This window comes from Pteropus vampyrus, unplaced genomic scaffold (genome assembly GCF_000151845.1).
Source record: "Pteropus vampyrus isolate Shadow unplaced genomic scaffold, Pvam_2.0 Scaffold24, whole genome shotgun sequence".
NCBI lineage: Eukaryota > Metazoa > Chordata > Mammalia > Chiroptera > Pteropodidae > Pteropus > Pteropus vampyrus.
The window spans coordinates 5,075,769-5,087,793 of NW_011888805.1; the positions used below are offsets into that span (position 1 = coordinate 5,075,769).

The window sequence follows — 12,025 nt, forward strand, 5'->3', positions numbered from 1 at the left end:
TTTTTTTTAAATTTCATAGGAAATATATCTGGGGACTCATCAAGAGTCTGTGCCAACTGCAGTCTGTCCCCAGTTTCCCTCGCCTTCACCACCACCTCACTAGAAAGTAGTTTATGCGAATGATGGCTTTAGAGAAACTACAAAGTCTCTCCATCCTGGAGCTGTCATCATCCGTGACCAGCAGGCCCTGACCAGAGCAAAAGATATGACATTTGAACACTAAATAGAAAACAGTGTTTGGGCTGGGAAGAACAGAGATTTCATTCTTCAGTTTTAAAGCTGATAATTTGTTAATTTGTGGAAGACCAAGTTGCCATTTTAAATAGTAATTGAGCCTTGGCCTCTCCCGCAGAAGATGAGATGGTTAAAACCTCCCTGCACACATTTCAGATCCGTTTTGCCCAAGCTCTTTTGCATTCATAGAGAAATGGTCAGACTTGGTGGAGGAGTCAACTCTGCATCTGGTAATCTGCACATGAGAGGTGGAAAGTAGAGTAAAAGGAGAAAAATTTGCTAGAAGGAAACAGTGAAAATGCAAAGGAAAGAATGAGAGGCACAAGCCCGGTCACCGGAGGTCTGGGTGGAGAGAGACTGCCAGCCCTCTGCAGCTGCCTCCGCGGTGTGGCCCCAGTGTCTTCCAGGTGAACAAGTCAGGACTTGAAACCCCATTGAGCAACATGGGTTCTCCCCATCCTCCCTCTCCTGTTTCCTCTTGAACTAGAGCTGCTTTGATCCCAAACACTGATAAAGTAGCTGATCAGTGTGACTGGAGTAGAAATTAGAGGCAGAACAGTGGCAAATTGCTGAGGAGCCCGGCACCTAGTAGATGCTCCGCAAATATTTGTTGAACAAGTGAATGAATGGAGCCAAATTACCTGAGCTCTAGTCTCAGCTTCTCACATGGGCAAATTCCATAACCTCCCCATATCTTAACTTCCTCATCTGTAAGATGGGGCAGATCACTGAACCTATCTCATAGCATCATAAACTAAAATTCTTATAAAGTGCTTAAAGTAGTCCTGGGTCAAACTAAGTTTTTCAGTAAATTGTTAAGCTCTTCTTTGCACTCTCAGAATCAGAACACTTAAGATGTAGCCATAACAGTCTGTTGTGTTAGTAGCTAGACATTTAACCTATAAATTAGTCACCCTTCAAGCCACTCGTTTCATTTCCACCATTCTACACAAATTGACTCAACATCGCTGACCTTTCTGTCTCGGCCCAGTTTTTTCTCAGGTCTTTCATAATACCAGACACTCTGGTCTTCTTCCTACCTTACTAGGCATCTCTTAATCTATATTGTAAAATACTTGTTTACGCCACCTTTATTTTTTAAACTTTTCATTTCAGAATAATTATAAATTCACAGAAATTTGCAAAAGAGTACCCTTCACCCAATTTCCTCCGATGGTAACATTGTCCATAACTGTAGTACAATATCGAAATCAGGAAAATGACATTGATACAATCTGCAGAGTTTATTCAGATTTCATCAGCTTTATATGCACTTGTGTGTGCATGTGTGCATGTGTGTGTGTGTGTAGTAGTTCTGTGCATTTTTTCACGTTTAGTTTTAATTACCACTCGAACTGCTCATCTCCACAGGTTCCCTCATGCTACCCTTTTATAGCCACCACCCCCTCCCAAACCCTAAACCCTGGCAGCCACTAATCTATTCTCCATACCTGTAATTTTGTCATTCTGGAATGTTATATGCAAGAAGATGTACCCTTTTGGGATCGTTTTGGAATTATGTATTGTATGAACGTAAGTTTTCATTTCTCTGAGTCAATAAATGCCCAAGAGTGCAATTGCTGGGTCATATGTTAAGTGAATGTTTATCTTTTAAAGAAACTGCCAAACCACTTTCCAGAGTAGCTGTACCATTTTATGTTTCTACCAGTGTATGAATGCTCCTGTTCCCCACAGCCTAGCTGGCATCTGGCATTTTAACTTTTCATTTTATCCAATTTGATAGGTATGTAGTACTCTCTCGTGGTTTTAATTTGCATTTTTGTAATGGCTAATGATGTGGACATCTTTTCATGCACTTATTTGCCATTTGTATGCCCTCTTTAGTGAAATATCTGTAAATATCTTTTGCCCATTTTTTGACTAGGGATTGTTTGGGGTGTTTTTGCTGTTGCATTTTTGAGAGTTCTTTACATTCTTTAGATAATAGACCTTTGTTTGACATGCGATTTGCAAATATCTTCTTCTAGTTTTAGCTTGTCTTTTCTTCCTCTTAACTGGGTGTATGCTTCCTGTGGCTTCTGTAACAAATTGCTACGAACTTGGTGGCTTAAAACAACGCAAGTTTTTCTGTGGTAGTTCTGGAGGCCAGGAGTTGGAAGTCAGTTTCACTGGGCGCCCCCTGGAGGCTCTAGAGGAGAATGTGCTTCCTTGCCTTTTCCAGCTTCTAGAGGGACATTGCTTTCTTGGCTCATCTCTTCCGTCTCCAAAGCCAACACCCTGTAGCATCTTCAAGTCTTTCTCTCTGCTCCCATTGTCACATTGCTTTCTGCTTTCTGTGTCATCTCTCTGCTTCTCTCTTATAAGAACATTTGTGATCGTATTTAGGGCCATGAGGATAATTTCCTTACTTCGAGATCTTCAATAAATATTTGTTGGACAAATAAATGATTTGGCTGTCATGTGTACCCAGGGTTATATGTAGTCCTAAGCTTATTTTAAATTACTTTCCTTGTGTGATGATTGCCTTAATTGTACTGATATTTAGCATCTTCATCATCCCCAGCTTTCAGCCCTCCTCCTGGCTGTCCTTTTTATAGTAGCCTATCATACATTTGTATATTTATTTGTATGTATTCCCAAACCGTGGAGCTCTTCAGAAGTTCAAATTTTACATAAACTGGTCATGCTTTAACCATTTTTACAGAACTGGGACAGAATTAGCCTGTAGGTAGTTCGTGACACAGTTCTGGAGAATATTGCTGCAGATACTGCCTCATTACATCTTTCCATGCCCCAGCTCTATTTCACCGCTCTGGAGGAGGAAGGAGAGGTATAGTTTGTTACCACTATATACCTCTCCTTTTACCTCTGTTGGCCAGATGAAAAGTGTCCGTTGAGTTTGCCTCAAGAAGCTAAGGAACCCATGTTAGCATTATGGTTGGAAGTTATTCCTATTATAAATAAAGTAGAGCTGGGAGTAAGAGGCTAGTGCAGGAGATGGAACACTGTTTTCAGCAGTGCCTCTAGCTTTGCACTGTATATGCCCTATGGTGTGTACACATACCTAGACTTCAATGAGACTCTAGTTTTCCAAAGTGTCTTCCGGCCTGCCAAAATAAGAAATGCCATGCCTTTCTAGAAACAACTGTACTTGGATTCTTTTAATTGTAGTGAGATAGAAGTGATTGTACACTAGCCCAAGGGTTGCACCTTTATTCTCTCTCAATGGCTTTATCAGAACATGCCCAGATATAACCTGCCTGCTTTTGCTTTCTGGTCTTAAAAAGTATTCTTTAACTGTCCAGGGCCCCAGAGCTGGTGAGATTCACTCAGCAGAAGGGCTAGAAGAAAAATGGGCTGCTGATGATAGAGAAGAAGCTTTGCGAATAGAATAATTGGCTTGCCATTCCCGGGGTGGTGGTGATAGAATTATTCCTAAATTTATTTTTCAATTGTGGTGTACATTACATATAGTGAAATACACAGGTCTTACATGAACTGTAAATATCTGTGTAACCCACACACTTATCAAGATAAGTTTTCACCATCCCAGAAAATTTCCCTGTGGCCCTTTCCATTCAATTTATACCTCTGTTTCCCTGAAGCAACCACTGTTCCAATTTCTATCCTTGTAGTTTAGTTTTGTCTAGTCCAGTACTTCTCATGAAAGGAAGCATACAGTATGTGTGCTTTTGTGTTTAACTTTTTTTACCCAGCATGTCTGAGAATCATCCATGTTTTTGTGTGTCTCAGTAGATTGTTTCTTTGTATTGCTGAGCAGTATTCCATTGTGTGAATAGAACACGATTGGTTTATCCATTCTTTTGTTGACGGACACCTGCGCTGTTTCCAGATTTTGATTGACTATTACAAATCAAGCTACTATGAACATTCTTTTACAGGTTGTGTGTGTCTATATATATTCTTTTTTCTTAAATAAATACTTAGTAGTAGAATTTGTTCATAAGCTATGTGTATGTTTCTTTTTCAAGGAAACTTCCAAAATATTCTCCAGATGGTCGTGCTCCTCAGCTTTTCTTGTCTCACTTAGAGCAGACATTGTGCGCCCAGGGAGGTACCAATCTGGCTGCCTTTATGCTATTGGAACTCTATAGTAGTGAGCTCCACTACCTGTAAGGAACCGGGCCCCACAGCAGGAGGTGAGCAGTGGGTGAGCAAGCAAAGCTTCATCTGTATTTGCAGCAGCTCCCCAGCAGCTAGCATCACCGCCTCAGCTCCACCTCAGATCATCGGGCATTGGATTCTCGTAGTGCACCGGTTCCTGGGATCACTGCTCTAGAGAATATTTTCTGTCAGAGAAACAAAGAAAATAAGCAAGGAGAATTTCAACAAGGAAAATATTTTAATAAAGGATTTATAAATGTTATTTATTCTTCTACCTCTTTGCAAATATATATATGAAAAGGTGCATAGACCCTGGCAATTTAAGATCAAGAGTCAGTAATAGTCTTTTAATCACCTCTGCTTCTAATGAGAAAAAAAAAATCAGGGAGCTCAGGACCTATGAAGGAGATTTGTTCCTGAGTCTGCCTTAAATGGACACAGCAAAGAAAAACACACTAAATACTTGAACCGTATTTGAGAAAAGGGAAAGCTCAGCTGCATTTCTTTGTTCTAGTTTTTATACATATGCTGACTGCTCATGCTGCATGTATTTCTTTCCTATAGTTTTTCAAGTATCGAACATTACTTCTTAGATTTTCTCCTTTGTCTTTCAGGCCAAAGAAGCCCTAGAAAATATTGAAGTTCCTGTTGGCTGCCTTATGGTCTACAACAATGAAGTCGTGGGGAAGGGAAGAAATGAAGTTAATCAAACCAAAAATGTATGTGAGTTGAATTGCAAACAAAGCGCACTAATGGTGGGAGTGGAGCCAGTTTATCACAGCTGGAGAAAAGATAGGTCTATGTTATGCCCACAGGTATCAGTGGAAGGGTAGCTTCCCTAAACATCTTTTTTTGAATGGCCTTCTTTCTGATTATAAAAGTGATACACGTTGACTTTTTAACTATATAATCTTATTAACTAATATCACCCCAGTACGTTTAATAATAAAAAAAGGAAAAAAATTTTGGAAAATTCAGAAAAACTTGGTGAACCAATAAAATCTCTGAAGCTAATTTTCTATTTTGTGGAGATTTACGTTAACACTTGTATGAAACCTAAGAGTCGATTTTATTATGTTGAAGTGTCAGTACAGAAGAAATGAGCCTATCTCCATTTTAAGAAAATCTAATATATGAAAATTCCACTTTACAAAACATATCGACTTAACTCGTATTACATTCTTTAGTACCTTTAGGTCATATGTTCCTCCTAGTAAATTAAAAAGCCACTCTCAATTTATAACTTTGGAGGTATAAAAGTATGTGTAAAGAAGCTATTCCTACATCAGATAATTCAGTGGAATATAGTCTCCACTACCTGCTGTCTCTGTACTTACCTGTAATATGTACACTTCAATAGCTTGCGTGACTTTTAATTGTAGTTAGGTTGAAAAGTTCATGAATTAGATAATACTTCTTGAACTTGATATTACAACAACATGTCACAGTAAGTATGAATGAAGTATATATTTTATGATTATAAGAAGTACTAGCTGGACTCAAGAACTCAAAACCATAACACTACTCACTCACACAGATTTTGATCTTATCATGTGATCTTGGGAGCCAGAGAATAAGCCTGTATTGGTGCTGGTCCTGTGTGGACCTTAAAGTTTATCCATCACATCTATGAAAAAGAAAACTGACATTTAGCAAAACACATGCAAAGTGGGAATCCAGATTCACAGAACAATTATATGGATATCAAAATACCTCTGAGATAAGTCATCAATATTTAATATAGCAATTAGTGAAGATAGAGATACTTATTTGGGAGTGGAATTTTATATTTTAGATAATCGTCATATCTTTGTGTTTGTATTTTGTGGTTTGATGCGATTTGTAACATAAGAACTTTGAATATTCTAACAGATCCATCTAACTGTTCAATCCAATGACCTGTGTTTCTTCTATACATTGAAATTAAGCTGGATTTATTTTGGCATTCTCTGTCCTATAGAAGATTACCCTATAATCACAGTAAAGAAAGACTCTTGACCCCGAATTAGGAGACCTGAGTCCTACTTTTGGCTTTGGTGCCACCACTACCCCGCTGTCACCACCACCATCACTGGGCCAGCTGTGTGTATTTAATGTCCTAACTTAGCTTCTTATTCTTCAGGCATAAAAGAGAAAGTCAGCTGAAATGATTCACTTCAACAATTATTCATTGAGAACAATAGGGAAATTTGATTTAGTAATTCCAAATCTGATTTTTAAAAAGTTGGGAAACCTTTTGTATAAGCGCCTCAGTTGGTTCTGGTATGCCACCAAATTTGAGAAGCTCTTCTCTAAAGTACCTGCTAGCTCAGAGTTTGTAATTTGGCTTTCATGGCGCCTTGGGCCACTGTGCCAACACTTTCATGCTCTGTCCTATGTCACAGGTAAATGAGCGCCTTTTTGTTTGCCCTACCAGATTTTATGCTTGTTGAGGAGACTTTTTATCCCCCACAGAATTTAGCACAATGGCTTGTACATAGTTAGTTGATAAATGCGATGATCATGAATATTAAAAATAATTTTCACATAGCACAGCACATATATAGCATTACATGGCATGTATTTCCTGTAATTCAGATTGCTTTAAGGGATGTAGAGACCAGTGTCTTCCATTTTACATATGGATAAACTAAAGCTTACAGAAGTTATGTAACTTGCCCGAGGCCACATAATTAGTAATGTCACCATCAGAATTCAAATTTAAGTGTGGTCGATTCCATATACCGTGTGATTTCTCCTATACTCTGCTGTCTCCCATAAAGTATTTGAGACCCAAACCAAATCTCTGCTTCTCTCTAAAGTCTCCAGGTTATAAAATCTTGTCCCCCCCAAAAATGTAAGTGCTGACATTCTAGTAACCTAAATGTAGATTTGCTTATGGTGAGATCAGTGACAAACTTGAAAACACATTTGAAACTGGAGCATGTGCTTATGAAAATTTCCAGCTTTCCTTAAAATATTTAGAGACTTATCTTTTCTGTGGCATTTTAACTGAAATTTAACTGAAAGAGTGTGTCCCAACTTTTCAGGTACTTAAATAAATATATAGCATAATTTGTATGGCATCTCAGATTAAATATCCTTTGTTGGTGAGGTTATGGTACTTGAACTGGGAAATATGTTGTCAGCTGCTAAGGGTATCCTGAAACCTTTATTTGTTAAAATGTTGGAAGAAACAGTAGGCGCATTTTTCATATTTATTTTCGAATATTTATAAAATATAGTTACGTGTAGTGAACAATGTCATCTCAAGCCCCTCTCTGTTTTCAGGCTACTCGACATGCAGAAATGGTGGCCATTGATCAGGCCCTAGATTGGTGTCGTCAAAATGGCAAGAGCCCCTCTGAAGTGTTTGAATGCACTGTGCTGTATGTCACCGTGGAGCCATGCATCATGTGCGCAGCGGCTCTCCGCCTGATGAGTATCCTTCAACTTAATGTGGTAACGTCTCACACCCTCCTATGAACTTGAAAATGGCCACACATGTAACCCGTTCCTGATGTATGAAAGCAGAGATTTATGAAATAAATTCTAGGAGGTGCACATTTTAAAATAGACTATCCTTTGGCCAAAAATTTTTAGAAAAGATTTTTAAATAGTAAAATTACCTTTTTTTTATGTCTATAAACATATAACTATTAAGTAAACTAGAGAAAGAAAAGTTTAGAACTAATTTAAAGTGTTATGAAAGGATAAATTATAAATTAAGTTAAAGTAGATTATAAAACTGTGCATAGGAAAAGGTCTGAAGAATATACACCTAAGTTTTGCCTTTGGATAATAGATTAAAGGTGATTTAAAATTTTTCTTTCTCTGTCTCTATATTTGTATTTGTTTATTTTTGCCATGAATACCTCTTATAATAAATGAAAAATTTTAATTCACAAGTCAATATAAAATAAAAAACAAACCAATCATTTATGATATTATCATTGTAAATAAGTGGGAAATTGATAAAGTTACAGCTCTTTGAATCGTGTCTTTTACAAAGCAAGTGGCATAAATACTGAGTGCTGCAAGTTAGTCTCTAAAGATCTTTAAACAATTATTTACAAATTCAAAAACTCAGTTTTATACTCGCATATTTTTTATCTACTTATTTTGTTATATACGTGTGAATCATTTTATCACTTTAAAAATAATGTGGAGCATTTTGAGTTTGTTAAGATGTACAGTCTCTACTTTTTAAAGAGGGAACTTATGTCAACAGAATCCTCTCCTCATCCCGCCTTACGGAGTGGCTCAGCTTCAGTCTGTTTTGAACTGAAGCACTGGTTATATTTTTTCTGGGGCAAGAATAGGAAATAGTCTATTATTTTTAAAAGGTGAAAATTCTTGGATTAAATTCCTGCCTCCTTTCTGGCTCCAGTTTTCTAATGAGTCCTAAAAGGTGATTTTGTAAAAAGCAGATCAAAGAACACCAAACTGTAAACATTTAGAAACTACACATTTAGTTTTCATTCTGTTTGCAATCGTGAGATGTTAATTTCTAAATCCGTTAAACCTCTTTCTTTTGTGTAACTGGACTTAATAATGTTTTAAGCCTAAGCCTAAACTTAATCGTTTTTAAGAGTAGCATGAGGTTTTTTCTCCAGAATAGCTGGCATAGACCTACCCTGGTTTTGTCATGATACACACTTGAACTGCGCATTCTCTGCATGACCTTAATTCTGCCTTATAAATCCCGCTGGTTGTCTATGGCTGTCAGAATGAACGTTTTGGTGGTTGTGGCTCCGTTTTGGATATTGCCTCTGCTGATTTACCAAATACCGGAACACCGTTTCAGGTAACATGAACTGTTATGCTTTTTCTTTCTTTCTAATACTTTGCTCTCATCATAGGCTTGTGAGTGGTTTGTGTGTGGTGGGTATAGCAGATAGGCTCTCAGGAGTACTGGTCACGTTCATTTATGTCTCAGTGTTAGATGACAGACCGTCATTTCCAGGTGAGTGCCTAGCTCTCGTAATGAACCAGCCTTCCTTCACCTGTGCCTTCAGGTCTCTTTGACGCCATTACCAGCATTGGCGTTTCTAGCAGTGAGTGTCCCCGGCTCCAGGCTTCAACAAGTATGTTTGAAGCATGCCCTCGGCAGTGGCAGTAGATGCTATTTACAGTGAATGCCATATTTTTGCACAAATTTAATCTTTTTACTTGATTGCCACATACTATTTTTGGTGTCTAGCCATCAATACCTGTATTTAAATAATTTTATGTCCAATGTTAAATAATTTTAACGTTGACGTTTCTCCCAGACCCAAGAATCCACATTGCTTTCATGTTCTCTTAGACAGTCTACTTTCCCTTTAATCTTGCCACTTCTCCCAAAGTTTTATGTCTAAGGCTGTGTGTAGGAGGAATTTATATTTTAGCATTTGGCCTGTAGACACACATGTTTTCAGAAACTTGTTTGATTGTTTTTCTCACTAAGATGTGAGGTTAATCCTAAAGGTGTTAGGCTTTAAGGAGAAAAGGATTTAACAAATGCTGGACATGGTGGGCAGTTAACTTCAAAGACCTCAGATCTTCTTAGGAGAATATTAAGTTCTTATCAGGAGCTACATTTGGCTGAATCCCGCTGAGATCAAGTTTTGGAAAATATTCCGAGTTTTCCTAACTGAATGTTAGCTTTCCTAACAAACCCTGTGCATTTGAGAATAGACAACTTTTAACATTATGTCAGAAAAAAAATTGTAATAGCACGATGAGAGTAAATGATACAATTAGCTCGATCATTAAGAAAATCTGCAAAATGATTTGATTTTTCCAATCACTTTTATTAGTAGCTCAAATTTTGTTTACACAACTCTTTGCAAGTGAATTGCCGACTCTACTTCAGTTATGAAAAAAAGACATAAAGAATTCCTCAACGGTTCCAGACAGAAAAAGATACAACCTTGGATATCAGACACGGGTAGAACATTTCTCTCCAACACGTCAGTGACATGGAGTGTACAAACACAGTCTTCTCCTACATGTCCCTGAGCGGAGTTGATCTGCTGAACCAAAAAACAAGTTCATTTGCAGCGTGTGTACCTGGCCAAGTTAGTTCCATTGAATGAATGGCCATGTTTTAAAGCCATATCTCTAGGTTTGCTGCCATATTATTATTTTTTAAGTGTTTTGAGATTCTAAAGAAAACAGTGATAGCCCAGGCCTCTGGATGCTGTGTTTTCTTCCTTTATTTGGCTGAGTCAGTGGTGTGTGTGGAGGGTGAGGAGCATGGGTTGGGGAGGTGGGATGCTGTTTACATACTGCAGAATGATAGAATTCTTTTAGTGATATATTATAAGCAGCATTAAAGTTCATACAGGAGATCTACACGACTATTTTTTCAAAGAAAGTGACGATTAATTTATAGTATTTACCTGCTCCATTAAAAATTATTTTGATAAGAATGTGTGCTTTTTATTAAAGCCACAAATTGATAGCTATAATGGGTACTTGAAAATATTACCTTAGTGTCTCAGAGAGATGCAATTTCCTTTTCCACCTCAATGGGCCTCATTCCTGACTGCATATTAGAATTTAAGCTCAGTCCTCACCCCAGACCAACTGAATCAGAAACCTGCAGGGAAGGGGAACATTGATATTTTTTAAGAGAACTCTCAAGCGATTCTACTGAGCAGCCAAGGTTGAGAACTGTGGCTCTAACTCCATGTGAGGACTACATGAGTGCTTGTGGGAGAGCGAGAGGAGAGGTGGGAGCTCTCGGGAGCAGGAGCACAACACAGCAGGAAGAGGAGGGGACTGACCAACGATGATGCTTAGAATGATGAAATATCTGAAATACCAAGAAGTCAAGGGAGGAGAGAGTTATGAAAAGAAGCAAGTATAGTCAGTAGTCTCTACGACTGCTGATAGTGGAGGAGGATGCAAAGACCAGTATTTTGGTCAATAAGGACCTTTGAGATATCTGAGAAGGCAGTTTCAGTGGAGTCCTGTGAGCACAAGCCAGCAAGGATGAGGTCGAAGGAAGAAATGAGCCCTAAAAGTGATGGTCACGATTGTGGAAAATTCTCAGCGGGGAACAGAGTAGCATCTTGCCTCGGGGACAGGGTAGAAGGAAAGTTATTTTTTTGTTTTTTTCCCAACTTTATTGAGATATAATTGACATATAACATTGTATAAGTTTAAGATATACAATGTAATTTGATGCATGTATATATAACAGTTAACACATCCTTCACCTTGAGTAATTACTATTTTCTTGTTATGGTGAGAATATTTAAGCTCCACTTTCATAGCAGCTGTCAAGTATACAATATAGTGTTGTTAGCTATAGTCACAATGCTGTATCTTAGATTACTAGAACTTATTCCTCTTATAATGAAAAGTTTGTACCCTTTGGCCAGTGTCTCTCCATTTCCCTTACCCCTCTGCCCCTGGCATCTACCATTCTACTCTCTGCTTCTAAAAAGAAAATATGGTCTAAACACACACACACACACATGCGCGCGCGCGCGCGGAGTATTATTCAGCCATAAAAAAGAAGGACACCCTGCCATTTGCAACAACATGGATGGGCCTCTAGGGCATTGTGCTAAGTCAGACTGAGGAAGACAAATACTGCATGATCTCACATATGTGGAACCTAAAAACACTGAGCTCATAGAAGGTTGCTTGTTTCCATGGTGAAGGTTTATGCAGGCTTTGTAGGCCCAGGCAAGAGCCCACTGAAGGCACAAGAGAAAGGGAGGCTCATTCT

At 38.2% G+C, this 12,025-nt stretch overlaps 1 protein-coding gene across 1 annotated transcript in view; it reads left to right on the plus strand.

Moving 5' to 3' along the window:
• Positions 1 to 11,979, plus strand: part of ADAT2 (adenosine deaminase, tRNA specific 2) — a 17,045-nt gene extending 5,066 nt beyond the window's left edge. The window contains exons 2-4 of the mRNA XM_011356131.2: positions 4,935 to 5,039; positions 7,591 to 7,741; positions 9,000 to 11,979. Of these exons, the coding sequence (XP_011354433.1) occupies positions 4,935 to 5,039; positions 7,591 to 7,741; positions 9,000 to 9,115 (372 nt within the window). The 3' untranslated portion in view covers positions 9,116 to 11,979. The remainder of the gene's footprint in view (positions 1 to 4,934; positions 5,040 to 7,590; positions 7,742 to 8,999) is intronic.
• Positions 11,980 to 12,025: the final 46 nt, after the last annotated feature.